This window comes from Chiroxiphia lanceolata, chromosome 6 (genome assembly GCF_009829145.1).
Source record: "Chiroxiphia lanceolata isolate bChiLan1 chromosome 6, bChiLan1.pri, whole genome shotgun sequence".
Lineage (NCBI taxonomy): Eukaryota > Metazoa > Chordata > Aves > Passeriformes > Pipridae > Chiroxiphia > Chiroxiphia lanceolata.
The window spans coordinates 48,320,919-48,345,392 of NC_045642.1; the positions used below are offsets into that span (position 1 = coordinate 48,320,919).

The following is a 24,474-nucleotide window of genomic DNA, read 5'->3' on the forward strand; positions in this document are numbered from 1 at the left end:
CCAAAGACACAAAAAACACAAGTTACCTATTGTACTACAGATCTGGCTGATACTATTATTATTTTCAATTACTCATTGTTATGGCAAGCAGTAATCATTCAGGTTAAAATCTTCTAAAACACTTTTTCTGTTTCAGATTGAACTTTTCAGAGCAAAATTCAACCAAATGAGCTTCGCAACTGAACACTGCAAGACTAGGAAAACAATCAGTTTCAGTATTTAGAAACAATTTTAAGAGCTGACGATTTTTTCCTTTGCAATAACCTAAAATTCCTATATCTAAAGTAAGAGTGTAGAGTAAAAGAGATGCTATTTTTTTGTCCTCAAAATAGCCTGCCCATATCTGCACAACTTACATACTTTCATTATTGGTTTTATAGCACTGAAGTTCCAAAAATCCATAGAAAAACTTATTAATTCTTCCCATCAGTATTTAGTACATAGGAACTTTCTGAGGTTCCCATACTGGACTTAAATGAGAATAAGCTAGAGGAATTCTCAAAAATAAAGTTTTCTGAAAACACATAGTAAAAGTAGTCTTTCCAGAGTTTTAAATGCGCTCCAGACTGAAATAATAAGTGGTAAACACAGACATCCTTTACTTTTTTTTTTTTTTATTAAAAAGGACTCCTGGGAATTCCATATGAGTCAATACGATACCTCTACTGGAAAAACCTGTAGAAATAGTCAAGGTTAGAACTAGTGTGCAGTCACAGAGCCATGACCTCACTGCAATTACAGAGATATGGTGTGACAGCTTGCACAACTGGAATACTGTCATGGATGGTTATACACTTTTTAGGAAAGAGGCCAGCAAGGCAAGGTGGTGGAGTTGCTCTTTACATGAGACAGTAACTGGAATGTATCGAGTTTTGTCTAGGGGTGGATGAAGGAAGAGCCAAGAGCTTATGGGTAAGAATTAAGGGATAAGATAACACGGGTGACACTCTTATGGGTGTCTACTGCAGGCCACCTGATCAGGAAAAGGAAGTAGATGAGGCCTTCTACAGACAGCTGGAAGTAGATCACATGATCACAGACTCATGGTTCTCAGAACCACCCTGGCAGCTGCTGGAAAGAAAGCACAGCTTGGAACACAGGAGCCCAGAAAGTTCTTGCAGAGTACTCATGATAACTTTCACATGGGGTGGGGAAGCCCACAAGGAGAGATGTGCTGCTGGACCTTGTACTAACAAACACGGAAGGACAGGATGGGGATGTGAAGACTGGGGGCAGCCTTGGCTGCAGTGACCAAGATGAGATGGTGGAGTTCAGAATCCTGCATGAAGGAAGTAGGGCAATAAGTAGGATTACAGCCCTGGACTTCAGGAAAACCAACTCTGGCCGCTTCAAGGGTCTCCTTAGAGAGGAGGTTAGGTCTCTAGGCAGTAGGGCAGGTCCAAGAGAGCTGGTTAATATTCGAGTATAACTTCCTCCAAGCTTATGATCAGGCATCCCTATGAATAAGAAATGAAGCAATAGGGGCTGAAGATCTGCATGGATGGGCAAGGCACTTCTGGCAAAACCTGAACAGAAGAAGGAAGTTTACAGCATAAGGAAAAAGGGAAAGGACACTTAGGAGGAATATAGGACTACTGTCAGAGTATGGTAGAGATGTGTCAAGGGAAGCTAAGGTCCACTTGGAATTAAATCTGTCAAGGGATATCAAGGAGAACCAGAAGGGTTTCTTCAAGGACATCAGTAGCAAAAGGAAGACTTGGGAAAATGTGGGCCCACTGCTGAATGAAGGAACAGGATAAGGGGCAACATGCACAAACTGAAAAATATGAAATTCCACATGAATATGAGGCAAATCTTCTTAACTTTGAGGGTGACAACACACTGGAAGAGGCTGCCCAGAGAGGTTGTGGAACCTCTATCTCTGGAGATGTTCAAAACCCACTTGCATACAATCCTGTACAACATGTCCTAGGTTAATCTGCTTTAGCAGGGATTGGACTAGGTGGCCTCCAGTGCTTCCTTCCAATCCCAACCATTCTGTGTTTCTGTAGTAGATACACAAACAGGATGTTTGTATCCTTCACTATGTGAAAGAATGAGTGTTACTTTTGTAGATGTAAATAATTATAATTGCTCAAAGGGATCAGGAGGAAGGAACAATGATGTGGTTGACCTATTTAGATCAAGGTACTTAAGTTCTCTTGCAAAAAGGTCTTAAAAACACTAAACGGTCATGGGAGCAAAGGGGGGGGGTCCTCTTATAAATTAACAGCTATGTTAGCAGATAAAAAGCTAAAAGATTAAAAATAAATATTCAGCTTTTTCAGAGAAAGCAGGTCACCACAAGAATTCATCCTGCCTGATTCAGTCATAGATGTACAGCGATGAAGACGATTTTCTTGGTTTAGTAAATTATCCACTGCAACAGAAATTGAAGCTTACTGCTGAAAACTCTACCACAGTATCAAAATAGTAGTTGAAAAAATAAAATGGTAGATAAAATTTCAAACAGGTAGATGTGAATTCACATATCATAATAACATACAGTGTTGAAACTGAGAAGAAAAAAAATAACTGGAGTTACCACAGACAACCCTATGAGAAAACACCAGTAGTAATCAAAAAAAACAAACAGAATGTTAGATCTTCAAGGAAAGTATTGAAGAAATGACACAAGTGTACCATCCCCCAAACCTTCAACACAAACCCAGAAATCCCTTATGCTGTGGTACAAAATCTTTGTGTGCTTATATCTTGAATGATGCACACTATTTCCGTCTCTTCTGTCTCCAGCTCCCCTCCTCCCATTAGAAAAAAATAAGTATAAAACTTAGAAAGAAAAATAAAGGGTAAGAGAATTCCTCTAATTATAAACAAAAGTAAACATATTTCCACTCTTTATTTAGCCTGAAAAAGTAGAGTACTTAAGAAGATTGTACAGAGTTTAGAGAAAAATAAAATTATATGAAGGTAAGTAAAGACCAAATTTTCATTATTTCTAGGAATAAAATAATTAAGGCAACAAATTAAATCATTAGGTATCAACATTAAGTACATAAAATAAATATGTAGTTAAGCTGTCGAACTACTGCTACATAATACCACGGATGTCAAAAATGTAGATGAATTCAAAAAGACTATATAAATCCCTGAGGGAAAGGAAAGCATGGCAAGTGTTGCTACACACTGAAGAGAATCTCTGGCTCAGGCAGACCCCAAACTGCAGGCTGCTGCAAGTTCACTAAGGAAATCATCATTGCAAGCCTCTCTTAAGCCACTATGAGACGGAAAACTGAACCAGCTGGTTGCTTTGTCCAATCCTTATAATTACCTTCACATTACTTTCTCAAAAGGAATGCTTAAGTATCTCTAATCTGAAAATACACTAGACCAGAGTATACTGTCCTGATGTGAGACACTGAAATTTAGTTGGTCTTTAAAAATGCTGTAGCATATACTACACTTCCAGTAAGCAAACGCATGTAACTCCGGATTATTTTCTGGATTTTTTTCCAGACAGGTAGAGTCTTTTAAACTATCCAGTGACATGTGGGCTTTTTCTACAACCAAGTTCTACTTCATTCAGCATACAGAAGTGATACTGCTCATATACTGAACAATTCTTTTTAAGAAGTTCTTTACCTGACTCATCACGCCCTAAGGAATCATGCTTAGTTTCTTTATAGAACTCATTATCTGCAGTAAGAGCTTTCATAAAATAAGTTTTCACAACATATCTCTCAAGAATGGCAAACAGACTCAGAATAGGTGACTGTAAACATCTTTCTATTTTGGGAGACAAAGGCAAGATACACAGGACAATTTCAAGATTCTCAGTATTGTATTGCATTCTCCAGCTTTGTAGGCATGAGATCTCTAAGTTGGATTCAATGGTCACCAACTGGTCATCAAGAAATGGATAAACTGATGCAAAAAGATTGCTTTAGTAAAATAGGCACGGGCCATATATCCTGTCATGATGTACAGGCACAGGTGATCTGAATCAAGGTTGCACAGACCATAATACTGTAACCATAGTAATACTGTTATGCATATGCACAATGTTATTTTCCAATATTGGATATTAACTTATTTTTAGCACCTGAAAAACAGATCCCTACCACTGAGTTGACTGCTTTAAAGAAACTGCTTCCAAAAGTAATATTGACATCTTTATAAGGAATTACTTCTCAAAAAATGTAGATAACTCTTCTGCATTTACTAATGCAACAAAAATAGTGCAGACAATGGTCTTATCTTGCATTTCCCAACTGCTTAAAGAGCAGCCCTAGTTTTCACCAGTTTTCAGCTAAAGCTTGAAACTGAACTTCCTTGTTGCCTCTCTGAAAAGCCCAATCTAGAGCATTAAACACAAGTTTTCTTAGATTCCTAGGAAACAGCAGTTTTATCAGAAATGTTGCAGAACATTACATTAAGCTAAACTAAAATTTTAAAAAAGTCTCATGATTTTAACACTTGGCTACCAGTATCTTTAATCACACTTTATAAAACCATGCAAAGTCACGTCTTAAGAGACAGAATGCAGCATGTACTACAGCTTTACACACAGCATAGGAGAAAATTATCTCGTTAGTGTAATAGCTGAAAGGAAATCTCTAGAAACAATACTACTGTTATCATAAAAGAATTTGCAACATAGAGCTTTACCATGGTACAAATTGTTTCTTCAGAAATCTGAAAAGAACTGACAGAGTGATGAGGATTCTCAGCATTTTTGATGAGAATAAATCTTAAGTAGCACTATTTTAATCAAATGACTCATGATATATTCAACACCAGAATCTCTGATATCACCACAAGAAATCTACTTAAAAGACAACACTGCAAAAGCAATTCATTTGAGTGGCAGCAAGGAGAGAGCACATAAGCTAATTGCAATACCCCTACCTGGTAATTGTATTTCTGAAAAGCTTTTTTAATTTCTCAAAGAGCGACATTTTAATGTTCATTCTCATAAAATCTCATGCACATCTCAGCTACTGCCAAGGCAGAAATATTGAGCCAGCAATATATCCCCCATAATGAATTGTACAGTCACCAAATATTCACGCCCCAAATTCATTAAAAATATATTAAATGGTAGAAAAGACTATATAATACATAGACAAACACAACTATGTTACACTGACCTTGCAGTTTATTAAGAGAAATAAAATAAAAATTTAAAGAAAAGAGTAATCATTAGTTGCAGATTTATATGGATATCAGCCTTTAAGATGATTAAGAGATTTCATAACAGCAATTTATACCCAATTTCCACTCAATTTGTGAGACAGAAAAATATAGCTGGGTGCTAAAACTTTATTTTCACTACTGCTTTTTTAATGAATACAAATTCATAGTAATATATCATAAATACATATATTCATAAGTATAGATAAAAGTTTGCTTAGATATAAGTATTTATATAAGTGTACATATACATAGTAATATATCATATCATCATTATAAGCATATCACCATCCTAAGTAACAATTCAGCAGGTCATTAGAATATTCTAAAATACATACTTGCTGAAGGACAATGAATTAAAAATATAAAATATTCTCTGGCTCTTTGTTCCTTCTGTATAAATGAAAGCACATTAAGCCACTGCAGCACGCCAGCTAATTCTTGCAGAGAAAAAGGCATGCAATTCTTATTGTTTATAGCACATAGGATGGTTTCTGTGGACTTCTAAATCCATCAAAACTTACATTTGTATACAGATAGTTTTTTAAATCAATCTTTTCAAGTGTTAGCGTACACTACACCTCATTCTTAAATTACTTTTTTACTGTCAGTGTAAAAGTAACCATGAGACAATAAAGGAAAAGGCTCAGAGGTACAAAATAAATTTCACTGTATTCCTGCATGATATATACCTAATGACCTCTTTTCTCTCTACTCATCTTGCTAAGGAATTTGGAGGAAGAACTCTCACTGTGCAGGTATCTGTCTATATGAATTAAAATTTGGGAGGTGGCAAAGTTAGAAAGGCATATAGCTCTAGCATGTAAAAATGGAGGAAAAAGCCAAGCAAAAACCATTATCAAATAATGGCATTCTGAACAAGTATTTCCAAATTTTACTGTCTATGACCAAACTGTCAAAAACGAAGCCAGTGATGATTAATAAGAAAGGCAAAAAGTGACAGGAGAGTGTAAGTTGCATCTTAAAATATACTTTATATGAGCATTTTGCTTTTGTTCCTGTTTTGCTTTTTTGCCTTTTTTAAAAAGTGTTATTACAGTAAATAGGTCTAGCAGGCAATACATGCCTAACTTTTTTTTTTTTTTTTAAAGCAAGTAAGTTTTTAGAAAGTAGCTCACATATGCAAGACAATCTACCACTGGATAAGCATGACATTAATTTTTAAGTATTACAAAAATTAAGGTAAGTAATTTTCTTCAAAAATTGTTTTAAAGGTACTGCATACTGCTGAAGTTTGATGAAGCCAGAACAATTAACCAAGAGCTGCCTGGATCATATTTTTACTTTCTTCTTCCCTTCTTAAATATAGGATTGTGATTGCTATTCTCTCCAGTTATACTGAACCACTTCAGCCGTTATTTCCAGAGGAATCTTTGCTACTATCTCCAATTTAATGTCCAGATTCTTTCAGAGTTCTCTGATGGGTGAATAAGACAAATTTGTCCAGGTTCTTTGATTGAACACAGTTTCCTCTTTTCAGTCTGTTCTTCATACAGAAAAATAATTTCCTATTTCCAAGGCCTGTCTCCAATTAGCCATCCCACCTACCGTTCAGGATACATTCTAGCTGTCCTCAGAAACATCTGAAGTAAAACATTTAATTGGAGTTTGGAATTATTTTTAAACACTCACTAATTTTGGCTCACACTCCTAAGCACAGTATCCACACTTCTTTATTTCTCCTCCTTTTATGAGAGAATATTTTATATTTTCTTCAATATGATTTGAAAGAACTAACTTTCATTTCACAGTCTTAACTTTATCAGAATACTTTCTGACCTCTTAGACGAAACTTCATTCTGTGTTCTTGTATAACAAGATTTTTGAGATGGCTATTTAAATCTGACATTCATCTCACTAATTTTGTTCCCTTCATAGCAATAAATCCTTCAGATTCTAAGCAACTTCCGCATGTAAGGATAATATTCTTCCCATGTAAGCACTTAAATCAAAAAAATCATGAATAAAACATTCTCTTTTATATGTGGTAGATTCTTGTTTCTCATTATTTTTTGTCTCCATGAGTGGACTGTAGTTCAAGAGGTAGACCGGATTATTAGTGAACATGCTCAGGAATCACTTGTATTGTCTCTTAAGCACAGTTGAAAGAGTGAATGAAAGTGCCATTTATTAAAGTTGAGTAGAAAAAAAGGAATAATCTATCCACAGAAAAATGCGTGGCCCAGAATGTACTCTGACAGTGTTTTGTTATTTTAAAAACATATTTACAAAGAATGAAGCAAATACGCCAAGTGGGTGTGCATAAATCAACACAGCCACCTTCTCCTGTTGTTCCCTTCCTGCTTTGGGAAGCAATTAAATTGATGAAAAGCAACCTTCTTCTAGAGAACAGACACTGGTTTTCTACATCCCACGGAGACAAGCTTTAACTAGATCGAGGGACAAGATGGAAACATGAATTCAGTGGACAGGAAATCTGAAAATTCCATATTTGCAAAGCTATACAGTAATGGAAGGAGAAGACTTAAATGAAAACAAAAACAGACTGCAATTGCAAAAAGTATATATTGAGTAGAACACAGGCAAGTCAGAGAAGTCAAGTAATAACGAGCTCCCAGAGCAACAAGTACATTATTAACAGCTTTATTAAGAGTGGCATACTGTCATGTATTTTATTTTACTGATGTAAAGTGTTACTGATTTCTTCAAGTTTATTTATTAATATCCCTTTAATGCAATTAAAAGGATATAACTCAGACTTTTGCTTTCTTGTCTTTTCTGCAAGACTCGGGTCAAAAGACAAATGTGTATACTGTGATACTATTTTAATACCAAAAATCAAAATATAACAACATGCCTCCAATTGAGAGAGTGTATAAGAAGAAATCAGACAAAAAGAATGTAAGAAATCAATTCAAATTAAAGAAAAAGTAAGTACGAAATTATGCTAAGACATGGCATGAAAAAAATGTTATAACAAAAAATTGCTTCCACAGAAGAAACATAAGCACACATGAAAACTATTTCTAATAATCTTAAATATTTTTATTTTTAAAACATAAAGCTTAAAAATGAAGTTTTAAATAAACTTTCACTGCTGTTACCTGAAGAGAACCACAACCAAGTCTATAAGAAACTACCACAATTACATATACTTAAAGTATCATTGAATTTAACATGATTTGCATATCTTCTTTGGTTATTCCAGTTGCTTCATAGCAGACTATACTTAAAAATATTGCAATTAGTTTAAGTAGCATGTACAGTCATCACTTAACGTAACTGTGAGGTTTCAATATGTTCTGCCTTGCGTTACTGTAGATTGATTATCAGTTTGAAAACACTGCATGCTGCAAAACTCCACAGTGAAGCATTTTAAAACAGCATGACAGTTTTATTTAGTATCAGCTATAGTACAGTACTATCAGTGACACCCAAAACCTCAGACCAGGATAAAGTTTTCACTGCCAGAGTAAAGATAACTCTTGTCTCTTTGCTTATAGCAATACCCAGAATGTTTCTCAAGTTAGAAAATTGAACATCCTCAGCAAGAACATCTTAGGAAGGCTGCAGAACCTCTGCTACTGGAGGCTTTCACGAATGAATCCCCATCAGGGATGAGGCAGGTGTAACTGGCTGTGACTTGGGCCAACCAATTAAGGGACCTCTTCGAGTCCATTCTAGTCCTGCTTTCAGCTATGCCATGTTCCTGCAAACACTGACGACTGGTAGATGGTCACTCCCCCAAAAACAAAAAGAACTAGGTCCATTCTGATCAGGTCACTGGCATTTAATGCTGTCCAGTAATTAGCATGCAGCAACCTCTGACACATGTAGCGCACAAGTCTCAGTTGTGATAGGCTTGAGACTGAACAAAGCTTCTTGACTGCCCTGATGGTCTAGATTTCTGAAGCAAGAACCTCAGGCTATGGTTAAAATTGCATCGTAAGAAAGAGGGGGGAAAAAAACCAATCAAAAAATAAAACAACCAAAAAACCATCAAATACCATAAAAACTACTCTTCCTACAAATGCCATTCCAGAATACCCAAGGAGTCCTAAAGTTTGCAGGAGTCTTTAAGTAGACTTCAAACTATTTCAAGAACTAAGACAGAAGATGTTTCTGGAGCAACAAGACAACTAGAGCAGGATGAAGTCACACAGGCATGCTTTGTCAGCTTTTTCTTTTCTTACTTCACACATACACACACTGTCAATTCCACTATGTAGCCACTGAAGTAGACTTTTCTGAAAGGGATCACCCAAAAATTATACTGTTAACCTGAGAGAATAGGACAGCTTTGCACTGTGAGCCTATGGATTACCTGCTGTGGTTAAGAGCATCTGAGGCTAAGAGAAATTTGACCAATCTGTTCATGAAGAAGAGAGGGTGTGGAAAGTAGCAGTGAACAACAGACAACAGTTCAACAGCAACAAAAGGGTATTTCAGAGGTTTTGCCTAAAGACAGTAGGTCAGGCTACTAGTCTGAAGTTGAAGACTGACACTTAGAAACCACCAAAACTTACTTTGTATCCCAAATGCAATAGTTGTAATATTAGGGTGATCTCAGACTAATGGTAGAGGTAAAAAAAAGGACAATATTGTGGTATGGGACAATTTTCATATACACACACACACACGTATAAATACAAATTCAGCCAATGTTTCCATCAGCAGGAGAGAAAGACATCTTCACATAAATGGATAATGATTTATAATTTCATTTTTGTTAACTCCACTCAGAAAAACATAGTTGCTTCTACCAATGAATGTTCAACATTTATCTACAAATATTAAAGCTTCTTGCCTCTACCTCTAACTACTGAAACTTAACAGCAAGAGTTGCATTTTTAAGCATATTAAATCTAAATTTAAAAACCCCTTACTTTAGAAACAGAAAAATATACTCTTGGGTGATTTAACAGCTTAATAAATTTATGACAGAATCTATATGACAGCTAAAACTGAAAATCAAAACCCTACGCTCTTTTCAGTGATGTAGCAATTTGTGCAATTATAGCCTCACTGCTACTCATTAATGGCTGATAACACGTAAAAATTTAATATAACTAACGTAAAACTTTTACAGACCTTGATGATAGTCCACCTACATGATCATCCCAATCTGCTCAACAATGCCTCCAATGTAAATACTGACTAAAGAAAAAAAACTTAAACAACCTAAAAAGAATAAAAGTCATTACTTCTGATCTGTACACAGGCCTTTGTGTGTGTCCCTTTAGCAAAGGAGAGAGGTTTTTTCCCTGGTTACAGTCAGTAATCCTACAACATCCTACAATGTGCTGAAACCTACAGTACACCAATGAACATTTTTATCTTAAAAAATACTGGGATTTGACTAGGGCAGAGAGAGCCTTGTGGAGCCAACATCAACTCTCAAACAGATTAGTTAAAGAGTGGAGCATCCGATTCAATAGTTTACTAACATGACTGTTCTTTCCCCAAACACTGTTCGAAAACTTAATAAAATTATCAAGATCATGTCTTAACTTAGATCAGGTTTTTCACAAACTATATTAAATTCTCACAAATATTCTTCCATTTTTTTAAAACAGCGCATTTTTAAAAGTGCTGTAAGTGCTGCAACATGGGATCTCCAATTTTGCGCAATATTTGTGAGAAAAAAAAATACAAAACTGGTATCTTCCTAAGGAATGTTCCAATTACCAAAACATCAACTAAAAAACAAAATCATACTTAAGAGTAATGCTTCCAACATTTAACTTAAAAATAGTGCATCTTACCCCCTGTTCCAAGAACTTTCAGGAGCTCAAAGTTTTCAATGCCAACTTTCTCTGCATGGCCTGTCAAATTTGCTGAGGAAAAAAAAAAAATCATTTCAGATATGTAGTACATTGAAACATCATTCTGTCATCTTACTGCATGTTCAGTAAAACCAAGTTAGCAGATGAATTAAATAAGCAGCATGAAGAGGACATTCCAGTTGCACATTATATTCGACTTCAAAAGCAAAGGAAAGTAGTTTTCTTGCTGCCATCAGTGTACCTGAAGGTGCAAAACCACAGAATAACAAGTGAAGCCCATCTAGTTTGTATACACCATTTTCCATCGTATCACTGGGCACCTCTGAAAAGAGTCTAGTTCCACCTTGTCTGTAATCTCCAATCACACAGTTATATACAGCAATCAGGTCATCCCTTAGCCCTAGCACCCTGAATACCCTCATTTTCTTGGATTATATGGTGCTTGGGATGACACAAACAGAGCTCCAACAGTTGCTTGTGATGTTAACACAGGATTACTAAAGACTCTCCACTACTATCAAGCAGAAACGACCTTGAATCTTGCATAACTCAAGAGTATGGAAAAAATCTAAGCTGCTACAAAGTTGTTTCATTTGTTGCACAGTTTGGAAAGGTTCTGTTTATACAAGTCTATACCACTTTGAGTACTTTTTTTTCTAACCTCCACTTTTCTAAGAAGGGAGGTGAAGAGCTCTGTTTAAATAAAGGAGTTATGGAGGGTTGGTTTGTAGTTGTTTATTGGGTTTTTTTCTTTTCTAAGCTGCTACAAGAAAGCCTTAATCAGTTGCCATTTTTTTCATCTTTCATTCCTATCATAATATTAGCCATCCATTTGCAATTTTGTGACTACAGACCATTCAGCAAAACAGTTCATTCAAATGATCCAGGTTAAAAGTAGTAAGAAAAAAAACAACTAAGTTTGATTATTTCTAACCAAGTTAGTTCCCTGATCCAGTTTAATGAGCAGCTACATAAGCAGTTTTACTTGCACAATTAAGGATGCAGCATCAAGCAGCAGAAGCTGCAGAAGCTGGCATGGCACACAAGAATGCCTCAGAAACTTCAAGACAAACTGTATGTTTAAAGGGTAGTAAAGAGGAAAACTCAATTTGGATAGGAGATGCTGATATTAACTTACTCATTTCACAGAAATTCTCATTTAGTTTGACATTTCTAAGAAACTTTATCAAGACACATTCTCCCTAAACTAGTACCAAAATGTGTAGTTAATGTCCATTCACAGAACTGCAGTAACTCAACAACTCAAAACAAACCAAAAACACAAAGCTTTTGAAAGACATCCCTCTGCAAAGGATGAACAAGTATAAAAGACCCAAACACTAAATAAATTAAAAAGCAAATTTGTGACTTATTCCAACAATCCTACAAGTCTGAACACACAAATAAAATTCACCTAGTTGGTTCAGGGCAACATTTGTGCTCTCAATGCAAGACACTGATGAAATCTCATCTAAAATGAGATTATTTTCAACTCTTATCATTCATCTTTCTGAGGGATTAATCAAAGTTGGAAAAAGTGTGGAGAGACCACTTGAAATGACTGGGAGATCATAAAGTCTAAAAGAGTTTACAGGATTTTTTTTCTTGTGTGAACAGTACACATGACAATTTTTGCAAATCTGAGGGAATCTACAAGCTATCCTAATACATTTTAAAAATAAAATAAAAAAACCACACACAAAATAGTCAAATTATTATCAAAGAAACCTTACTTTCGTGATCAGTTCCATTTTAATAATGTGTACTAGGCAAGACAGTACCAGAATCCCTAACAAATCAGTGAGTCAATATGCACCACAGGAGTTGAACTGAAGCTTGCTGTACTATTTTTCACTGCAAACAGAACAAATAGTCATGCTAATGTTACATCACAGTCACAGCTTAAGACAGCAGTAAGGAAGCTGCATTCATGTGCCAAGAAAGGAGTAAGGTAAGGCAAACCCAGACCTGAGTTAATGTCTATTCAATCAGAGTATGTCATGTCACAGGAAGCAAACTGTCTTCAAGCAAGTTAATATTACATATTACTCTTCTTAACAGGTACTGAGAACGATACTCAACATACACAGTTCCAAAACATTGTCCTTCCTGTCAGGGACATCAGGAGTCAGGAACTATTCTAAAGAGACATGGGTTAGAGTGGCCACAGTTTTAATGAAGCAGTGGACATCGCTGAAGAGATTCAGGACACAAAACTTCTCTGGATACTAGCTAAGTAGGTGCTGAACTCAGAATGAGAAGACATTTTTCACTTAGAAATCCACTGATTTGGATCTTCCATGATGGACTACTGCAGAAAGGTTTTACCACCTCACATCCTTTAACAGTGTCAGCAGAAGGCTCTTCAATAAAACACCCTTCTAGAAAGCAAAACAGTCATTTAATCATGCCATGCTCTTGGAACTAAATAGGAAGACAGAGAGTGGAACCCAGAGAAATGCTGCATCTCCTGTAACACGCTGAAGATTTGTAATGCTGGTTATAGTCATAAAAAGAGATCAAGTCCTAAACTCAATCCATTAATCTAAACTGTACCATCAACTCACATTCAATAACATCAGTAAAACCTTTACCACTTCCATGAGGTTCCACAATAAAAAGCTGAGTAATATCTAGTTGGAATTACTATGTACTTGTTTCAGCATGAATCATAATTTTGCACTATCCACTTAATCCCATTTTTACATTCATTTAAGATGCTTAATAGCCTTATCCTAAAAAAAAAAAAAAATGAAATTAAGTGTCTTGAAGGCTATTGTAACATTATTTTCCTCATAAAAGGAGAAAATTACATCACAAATAAGCATATGATAATTATAAAATAAGTCCCACCTCATTCTTTTTGCACTATACTGGGAAAAAAAAGGCATCCCTCATAGAAGCAAGATAGGACACTTGAGACAAACTGTCTCACAATTATTCCTTATAAAGCAAGACATAAAATTATCCTTAATTAAAAAATAAAAGTAACAAATCTTCAAAGCTATAAGAAAAGGTTAACAACAATTTCCACAAAATGCTTCTCCCGATGTTGCCACATGGCAATGGCTTTCCCTCACAGCCTCAGTTGCAGTGCTCTGTCCATCTCTCAAGTAATACTCCAAGTAACGCAAGCTGAAGAGTTTGTCTGTGCCACTTTCTCATGACATCACGAGAACAGTCCTTTGTCTTCATCTGCTGAAACCAGCTGCAGCACTTCGACATTCTAGCAGAGATGAAGTGCAGTTTCTATAGGGCAAAAGTCATCATACTGACTTTTCTTTCAACTTGCTTTCAGAAGCACAAATCTCAAGATTAATTATTCTATTCCCCAGTCACTCCCAGGAACATGATCGCTTTTGGAGGACCTTTCACCACAAACGCTTTATGGAATTACAACACTGTTGCAAGTCTGAGAGCCTTTAAAGGATTGCACCAAGACCACCAGTACATCAGAAACAGCCAGAACAGTGAAAGGCTTCTCACTCCTCACAGACATCACCATGCTAGAACTGGTATCAGAACCTGACCCAACAACTACCTGTGCAAACTGCACCAAGACAACTTATGTGGCAAGATTCCAATAGGATGTACATTGGTGCACAGAAAGCAGTTTTGGAAACAGAAAATTTACTTCTCCATGCACTTTTTTGTTCAATTGTGTTAAGACCATCAGCTGAAACACACCAAGGAAAGGAACTAATTTTGGACAGGAACAAAAGTACTGCCCAAGTCAACAGGATGAGAGTTTCTCCACAAATAATCTGAAGTTACACGTGGTACAGCAATATAAAGGGTGGTTGTACATAACGGGGGGGAGGGGAAGCTAATGCATCCTATTGGTGACAAGCTCACTGCATAGGTGCACAATTAGAAAAAGCTTCTATTTACTGATGTTCTACTACAGTCCACACTAATCAGCATTGCACCAACATGGTTAAGGAGGAGAACATGCAGCTGAGAACAACGGGAAGAGATAACTGATCAACTCAGGAACAAATAACGAAGGGAAAGGCCAAGACATCATAGCATCCATAAAAACAAAGAGGAAATAGAGGTACAGGTCACAAACATGACCTCTGAAGGTTGAAGGCAAGCAAATATCTAGAAATATCATCATTGTGAAAACAAACCTCTACATGCAGGGACACCAGTGCATGGACATCAGGACTGACATTCTCAGTGCCCTGGAAGTTGGGCAGTCTGTTTAACTCTGGCAAGCAGAATCACATTTCCGCTTGATGGAGGATCTCCAGATGACATAAGAGACAGGACTGTCATCTGCACTGTACCTGACCTTTGAGATGGCCAAGAGTGAACTAAGAACTGTGCAAGGTAGTACTGTGCAATGGTTCTGTTGGCTTTTAACTGCACTTTTATGATCTTGAGAAATAATATTTCAGCAGTTTATTTTCAAGTTAAAGTGTGCTCTGTCCTCTGTTTCTAGACTCCATTTCATACAGGTTTTGAAGCAGACAAACAAAAGTAGAGCTTTCTCTACTGAACTAGATCAAGCAATCTTCCAAAACAAGCACTGCCTGAAAGCTGCACCTTGTCTCTGCTATTCTCTGCAACACAAGACCAACTCTGCTGTCTTACGGAGTAGAACAATGAACCTCAGGCAATTTAAGAAGAATGGAGAAAACAAGAAGGAAAATGAGACAGAAAACATTCTGTAATATTCCAAACTATGAGGTTGCAGTGTCTGGTACCAATATCAACTTGATTTTAACCTGTTACTTCAGAGAATGGCCCATCCCCACTCACCTAACAGATCTACTTAAGTCACAGCAACAAAGAACAGATGTTGTTTTAAAACTCATATGAACACAAACTTGAGTTTATGCCTTATTCAGAGTGAAGAGTGGGTGTTTTTCTTTGAAATTAAGTAAAACTAGTACATTCTTTTTTGGGAAAAAGAAAAGGAAAAAAAAAAGGGAAAAAAAAGGGAAATTACACCATGCAATAGAAAGTATACAACTATTATTTGTAAGACACTGAAGAAAATGCATCTAACATGCTATACTGTTTATCTGCTATACAGAGTTATACTTTGATTGTAACCAGTTCCAGCAACTGAGAAGGATTTGTGAAAGGAAGTGAAAGTATTCTACCATACTTGAAATGTGACAGACTATCACCATCTAGTCACACTCAATCAGAGGTTGAAATAAAAAAGTCCAGACATCTGAGATTAACAACCCAGATTCACAATAGTCTGAACTGGGAAATGCTCCATGTTACGATCCATTCAGATTCAGCAGCAGAAGCCTTTTTCTCTTACAGAGGTGATTTTGCCACTGGGTATATCATTACTGTGAGATGAATCACTATGAGGTCACCAAGATTCAGCCTAGAAGCACCTCCATGGTTAGCTAGAAGCTTTATGTGCAGTAACACTATACACCACATAACAGTAAAAAACAAACAAACAAACAAACAAAAACAAAATAGGCAAGATGCTAATGAATAAAATTGCTATAGATATCTAATGCTGAACAGAGTTGGAACAATCAGATATCTAAGGATTGTGCATACTTTTTCAAATGTGAAATTATATCTAAGTACAAGATATGAATCAACTTTGGTTTTCTCTACCATCAGAAATCAGTACAACACTTTAAAAAAATACACTTTATTCAGTCACAGACACTTTGGACACAGTGCCAAAAGTAACAGATTACAGATTAATTTATCAACAAAAAAAGAGCAACTGATAACTTACATACTTATGGAAGGTATTTACATAATAATTTATGCAGACATTAACCAGGAAACTTAAGAATTATCTTCAGAATTATCCTCTCCCAGGTAAAGCTTTTATAGCCATCTGTCCAAGCCAGCACAAAATATTTACAGATGTCAACAAAAAATGAGAAGAGGAAACAGTCACAACAGATCCCAAAACAAAACACAGACCCAATAAACTGACTGTATAATGCGAGTCCTTCACAAACCAGGTCATCTGCCTATCTGCAGACTGAGTCAGAAGCCAAGAAATCTTAGGAGAGCTTACACCTCATCATCGGGATTGTATGAGGGGGAGGAGACAGAGAGAGCATTTACCCTAAGATACCAAATTATGCAATGAAGGGGATTCAATATTTATATTGCCAAATCACATCCTCAGGCACCCAGGCCTTCTTATATGTTTAAGCAATTCTGGCTTCTGAATAAAATCCTAACATGCATTAACATGGCATATAAGAGTCCCAGTTCTTTTGTGGAATCGAGCACAACCTTTTAAACCATCACATTTAGAATACATTTGATCAAAGCTAATAAAGAGGTTGACAATGAAGACTGCAACTACTAAGTCCTCATTTATATTAGTCATTTTATAGAATACCACTGAAACAATGTTCAATGGTAGCAAACACTTGTACAGATCATTTTAGCCAGATTTGTTTGATTCCAAAGCCTGGAGAGAGGAAAACAAACAAACAAACTAAACCAAACAAAAAGCTACAAATACAACCCATGAAAGATCAATAGTCCTTTTTCTCCTTCCACAATCAAAGCTACCAGAAGATAAAAAACAATAAATTCGTAGACTACAGAACATTTTTGGAAAGTATTGATTGTGTAAAGAGTAAAATTCAGAGATTTAAGTTGTATTAAAGATTATTCATAAACTTAAAACACTCTTTATACTCCCCACAGCAATCCAAGAACACGTATATTTTAGTGCTCAAAAGAGAAAAGTAGAAGCAAAAGCAATCCAAGCTCCGAAATATTCAACTATTAGTATCCCTTGATCCCTAGACAATATACAGAATTAGTACAGAAGTAAAAAAAAAAAAAAATCTGTGTCTTACAGAAAATATAATTTAAAAAGTAATATAATTTAAAAAGTTTTATACAGTTTCCTTTTAAAAATAAAAAAATTGAATACTGTATAGGTGCCAGATATACCTCCACAGTGAAGCCTGCACACTATTCAGTGCATGATTCATCATGTTCTTTAGTCACAGGAATTTTCACAATTCCTCGGGATGTAACATGAACCTTACAGTTAACAAGTAAATCCATTCTAGTTTAAGTTCTCATTCAAGAAGGTGTAACTAAGAATTTGCATTATTAAACGCTTCAGATAATCCATGTATTTCTTTTCTGAAGCCTTTTATAGTTTAATACGGAATTGTAAGTTTAACCCAAGTGGAATTTCCAAATTCTTCTGCCTCTGGAGCCTTGCAGCCCACCACTACATCAATTTCTGGTCTACACATGCCTTCTTTCCATGCATGTGTTAACAGTAAGGTGAATTGAAGCAAGTTCTTTAGCCTAAAGCTCATGGTAACATTAAAACAGAGCCACTGTCCTCTTCAAAACAGACTTTCCAAAAAGTAAAATAACTTCCTAAACCAAAAAAAACCCCAATATATATAGGGCCCATCATCCCATATATTCAGGGAACGTGTCAAGTTCCCTTGAAGATCCCAGTTTTGCTAATCTCTGCCTCTCCCTGGGCAAAGCAGGGAGTGCACATGAGTGCCAAGGTGTAGAGTAACCTCCTACACAGTCACTCACACACACTTAAGATTTAGGATCCTTTGATCCCTATTTTTTCCTGAAAAATAAGAGCTATGATAGAGTCAAGGGGGAGGAAATCTCACTGCTAACAGCTTATTTCCTTCTTACCTTCTGATATCATAAGACTTTCCCTCTCTTCCCATATCCTTCCTTATCACACAAAATCTTTCCTCCAATAGGCTTTACATTTGCCATTGTTCAGTTCCACGGCATTACCAGGAAACAGAAATGTTAAGATGCAACACTGTCCTTTTTCCATTGTAAATAATATGCTATTTCTTAGGTCTGCAAAACGATTAGAAGTGGAATTAACTCTGAAGGCTAGCCTTCAAAAAATAAAATTTTTCCCTTTACAAGATTCCAGAAACTGATGCCAGAGAAAATTTCATTTTCTTATTATTTTCAGCGGAGAGCTTCAGTAAGAATCAGAGGCAGTCACCACTTCCTACTATTTGAACTTTGGCACATTTGTTTCTACTTCCTGAAAAGAGATGGTGATTCCACTTTCCCCAAAAACTCATTTTCCTTCCTAAAATGAGAAAAGAAAGATGGTAACTATTCTGAAGTGGCTAAATTGTGAGGTTTCTATCCAGATAGAAATGCTTTGGTGTCGGGAACAGAAAAAAAATTGCTAAATATATTGGGAGAAAATAATTATTAAATGAAATGTGTCCTAAAAGTGACTGCTGTGTCTAATCTGTAAAATATCTGACTGAAGGAACAATCATTGAAATACATACACACCTAGTTTTCCCAGCAGCAAAGGGGCATTCCAATTCTTTTCATCATCAAAATAATACACATATATATATACACAGAGCAGTGCCCAGTATTTGTAATCCAGCACATCAAATGGCACCACAGAGGCAGTCAAGTGTTACGCACCACAGTTCCTTCCCTATCACAGACCCAATCTACATGCCTATCAAGTGATGTTTTTTCAGTAATTACTTTTTGGTCACACAACAGATGAGTTCCAGGGCTCTAAGACCATGAGATATAGAGCTAAAATTAAACTTGACCCTACATATCAAAGCCAGCACTGTAATTTCAAAGTCAAAGTTTAAAAGAAGTCAAACCACGGTATGATAATCAGCTGGGAGTTGTGTAGAAACAGCACTGCACAGGCTCTAACTGTGCACTTTCATATGCCACCATATTTGCTTGAAGGTAACAAAAATCCTCTGCTGCATTCTTTAAGATACTCATTTCATCTTAAATTCTAGTTCTATAGTATACTCACGTGACCATAATCAACGCCTGCCCCTAAATCATTTAATATTTTTAGAGTAATCCCAAGACCAATTAATTACAAATACAAAATATTACTTGATTTGAATTAGAAAGTTTGTTATCATGTGGTTCAAGCAACAACTCCTACAATATGAAAATAAGACAATCCCTTCTCAAAGAAGCCATTATTTCTATCATAATAGTACCTTCTTTCAAATAACTGTGGAGACCAATCTCTTCTTGATCTGCCAACTGGCAGCTACTTTCAATACGTAATTCTAAATTATTCAATAAGTCACAGAGACAGCACCATCAAAGAAAGAACACAGAAATGAGGGGAACACTACAGTCTAAACAAATTGCGCATTAAAGGATATTCATGATATACAGCTACAGCATTTAGAACAACAAAGATCCACTGTCTGCAAATTTTAGTTCTTACACGTCCTCTTACCCTCTTTCCCAAAACGAAGCAAAATCAAATAATCATGCTGCACATTTTAAAGCTGTGGTGGGTTGACCCTAGCCAGCAGTTAGGCATCCACACAACCAGACCCAGTACAAAAACACCCTTAAATATCCAAAGTATCCTATAGATTTATATATTTCTGTATCAACAGAAGCTGACTGCAACTTTTCAAATTATCGTATCTCTTTGCATTGTATAGAGGCAAGTTCTGAAACAGTATCTTCGTACTTCTTGCATAGCAATGACACTATTGACACCTTTAGGAGTAGGAGTCTCCCAGGAGTACATGATAGAGCAGCTCCCTCCTCCACCCTAGTGCTCCAGAAATAGACAAGTCATTGCTAGAAAGCATTTTTCAGAAAGAAGAGTTTTCTAAACACTTAATAACAAGAGAACAGGGAGGGGAGAAGCAGCTGAATCCTACTAAAGTGAATTTTAGAAGCTTAAAGAGACAAACCAGGTCGAGAATTTTTAAAAGTGAGTATTGGTACTTCATGGATCTATAAAGCTTTATGACCAGGATCAAAATCAAACTTGCTTATTATGCTGTATTAGACATCTCTTTGTCTAGTTTATACAAATGTTTATTACTCAAACTATCTCTAAATAACTATCCCTCTGGGATATGTGTTCTCAACTTTTATAAAAGAAATCTAGGCATAGCTATGTAAATATACTGAATAAATGTGTCCCACTTCCTTTCCCGTTACCCCCTTTGCTCCTGCACACTTAAACCGAACAATGCTCATCAAGACAACTATGTTTTCCACAAGCTCTTTTGCTTCTTGAAAGAAGGAAACTACAGTCCCTTTGGTTTCTGCGTAGCTATCAGGAAGACCGCCTTTTTTTTTTTTTTTTTTTTTTTCCCAAGCCGCAGTGATAGCTGGGTTCCTCTGGGACAGCTCTCCCGAGCCCCAGGATAGGGGGACAGGGCGGGCAGGAGGCTGAACGCGACCGAGGAGACCCAGCACCACCACCCGCCTCCAACATCTGCCCATTCGAGAATGTCAACTACATTAACCCTCTGGGGCGGCTCTCTCAAACTTTTGCCGTGAACAGCATCATATGCTCATTCTTACTTCATCATGGAGAAAAAGATGACAGAAAAGGAATGAAGGATCATCAGCACCTCCATTGTTAATAAATACAGAGAATACATATACTGATTATGTTTTACACACACTTCTAAATCAACAGTAAAATCTAGATTTACTGCAGTGTTCAAGTTGCCTGGAAACTTCCGAGAAGCAGAGAGTCCCTATAAAAAAACAAATAAAGCTCTTCCCCAACACGACAACCTACAGCAGAGCAGTTCTGTTGTATTTTGAAAGGTCACATATATTTCACGTGTTGAACTACTTCTCCAGAGGGTCGTCAAGTAACTACGGAGCTACCCGAAGATTCATAAACTGAAAAGCCAGATAACTCTGTGATTACGTGTTGGCACATTCCCCTCCCTACAATTCCGGCATTTCATCGAGGTCAGAGAAAAGCTGTCACATAAAACGACATCATTTAGGACTGGAACAAACCGCCCCGCCAACACTGCCATAGAAGTCAAACACACAGTTTTAAAGAGAGAATGGCTAAGCCTTATCTCCTTCAAAAGCGTAAAATCCCACCGGGAAGTGGGACAGGGGAGCCAGGCACGCAGTAGAAGTCCAAGTGCAATACTTTCTTCAGAAATAAAAAAAAAAAAAAAAAAAAAAAAAGGCCGCCCGCCCCCATCTCACACGCTCCTGACCATATCTTCCAGCTTATCTTTTTTATTTTGCCCCCACCGAGATCTCCCCGCTGGTCCCAACCAACTCTGCGGGATCCCCCCCGCCCCGCAGTGCTTCCCCGGCCCCCCCCGGCCCCGCGCGGCCCCGAGCCCGCCGCTCACCGTTCCTCAGCTCGTGCTTCACCGTGAGCAGCGGCAGCTCCGCGTCCCCCGAGGGTCCCTCCATGGCCCCCGCCGCTCCCGCCAGTGTGAGCGCGGCCCGGGGCGAAGTCACCTGGCCCGAGCCGGGATCTATTTCCCAGCGGCGCTCCGGGCGACAGGAGCCATGCAGGCGCGCTAGGGGCTGCCGCTCTCCCCTCCGCCGTGTGGAAAACGGGGAGAAAAAAAAAAAAAAAGACAAACCCACACCACCCAACAACAAACAGTTATTAAAATCTAGGGAGGCACACGCACGACGGCTTCCCTCCCCCGGCGCTCAGAACCAGCCCATGTCCTTGCGCCTCCCCTCCCCCGGGCTTCGGCCGCCCTCCCCGCCCGACAGCGGGGAGCGGAGCCGAGCCCAGCCGAGCCGAGCGGAGCCGACGAGAGCCGAGCGGAGCCGAGCGATCCGGGATAGGCTGAGGGACGCGGGAGGCGGGGGCGGAGGGGGCGCCGCGGGAGCGGCTCCTGCTCAGGCGCTCGCGCCCCCTCCCTCCCCAGGCCGGCCGCTCATTGGCCGCGCGCGCCCGCGAGCCCCGGCTACCGCCGGGCAGAGAACGCTCCGCGCGCGCCGCCCCCGCCCTTCCGCCGAGCGCCGCGCGCGCCCATTGGCTCGGCGGCTGCGCCAACCGCCGGTCCCGCCCCCCGGCGGCCCCCCCGCTGCCTCTACTCCCGGCGCTTGTTTGTAAACATTCCCGCCCGCTGCTCCCGCTGGCCCCAGCCCCGTGGGGGGCAGGCGCTGGGCCGCCAGGAGGAAAGGGAGGGCGTTGATTGACCGCTGGAGCTGGCAATCACCTGAGCGAGTGGCCGTGGAGCCCTTCCTCGCGGTACGGGCCGGCTCCACCGCACTCGGGGGCGGGAACAGCCGTGGGCTGACCCACTCGCAGTGGTGGCGGGGGGCAGCGGGGCTCTGGCGCGGGCGTGCGGGATCGCGGAGCTGGGCGTACCCGCGGGGGATACGGCGGGGCAGGGAGGAGCGAGGCACAGCCGCGGCGGGGGGGGGGGGTTCCCGCAGGGCCCCGGCCGCCCGCCGAGCCCCCGCCTCCCCGCACTGGCGGTGTGTGCCGGCTCGCGGCGGCGGGGCCGGGGAGCTGCGGCCGTGAGCGCGGCACGTACCCGGTATGTCCGCTGGCAGCCCGGCCGTGCGGGCCGCGCTCGGGGCGCGGGTGGCGGGACCGCGGGGCTGGGGCTCCGGCGGAAGAGGCGCCCAGGCCGAGCCTGACGCTGCCTCCGCTCTCGGCCGGGCCCTGGGCTGGGAAACGGGCGGCGAGCGGAGCCGCCGTCTTGGGAGGTTGAAGCGGCCGCGTATACTGGGAGTTAAAACAGCCTTGGCGATCGCTGGGGAGTTTCAAAGCTTGGTTGGTTACGCCAGCTCAGGAGGTGCCTGTGAGGGAGTTGCTCGTTGTGCGGTGAGATTGGCGAAGTTGCTGGGTAGCTACATCCCTGTGCTCGGTTCACCTTGCACTGCCTGTGGCGTGTTCAGCTGGTCCTCTCAGCTGCGAGAGGAACACTGTGCTCACAACGGGCTCTGAGTCCCTTGGTAACAAGTTCAAACGCATCAAACCTGTTCACCTCAGTTAAGCCTCTCAGTCTGTTATGTTTTGGAGGCAATCTGGTATGTCTAAAGCTGTCCTCATTTCCTTGAGACAGATAACACAAATCACTTTTGTCTCCATTTCTTATTTACAGTAATTTCTGACTTGTTGCTCTTGGATGGCGTTGCTTTTATCCCTACCACAAGCTGCTAATTGCCAGTGCCAGGTCATATAAAGCAGCAGTGTTCACACAGAGTCTAACTCAGATACAGCAAAGATCAATGAAATAAAATGTCTTATTTTAATCTTTTATTGCCATTCCAGTGTTATATATTTGTGTTTGTACACACATATATATATATTAAAAAATATGTGTACATGTATACATACACACATTTCTACAGTTTCCTTTGGAGAGATTGAGTTGGGCTAATTGAAGTTGGTAAGAGCTTTCTACTTCAGAATGGTTTAAATACTAAACATCGGTTTTAGGGCACTTTTGAGATTGTTTTCTTCCCAGAAATTAAAATTTCTATCTAAGGGCTTCATAGTATTTCAGGTAAAACTGTTGAAGATGTTTTCCACCAAGCACTGCAGCTGTTCTGTTGAGGTATCTCTCTGTAGCATATGGTACACACATAACTTCACTGAAAATGTCCATCCAGTTACTGTCTTTCCAATAGTATTATTATCAAGCCTATAAATATAGAAACTCTGATCTCAGGAGATGTTTTCAAACTCAAAAATAATTGATTCCCTAGTTTTTATCACTTGATTTAGTAGCTCACTATTGCAGAGAAAAGAAATGTTAGATCAGTATATTATTAAACTACAAAAGGGAAAATAATGAAAATACTAAAC

The 24,474-nt window shown here is 39.0% G+C and overlaps 2 protein-coding genes across 2 annotated transcripts in view; one reads left to right on the forward strand and one right to left on the reverse strand.

The window, feature by feature from the left end:
- The window catches only part of RPS6KA5 (ribosomal protein S6 kinase A5), a 75,793-nt gene extending 53,243 nt beyond the window's left edge, over window positions 1–22,550 (reverse strand). Inside the window, 2 exon segments of the mRNA XM_032690043.1 lie at window positions 10,902–10,973; window positions 22,043–22,550. Coding sequence (XP_032545934.1) covers window positions 10,902–10,973; window positions 22,043–22,106 — 136 coding nt within the window. The 5' untranslated portion in view covers window positions 22,107–22,550.
- Window positions 22,551–22,751: 201 nt separating this feature from the next.
- The window catches only part of DGLUCY (D-glutamate cyclase), a 46,670-nt gene continuing 44,947 nt past the window's right edge, over window positions 22,752–24,474 (forward strand). The window contains exon 1 of the mRNA XM_032690042.1: window positions 22,752–22,905. The gene's annotated coding sequence lies outside the window, so the exon portion shown is untranslated. The remainder of the gene's footprint in view (window positions 22,906–24,474) is intronic.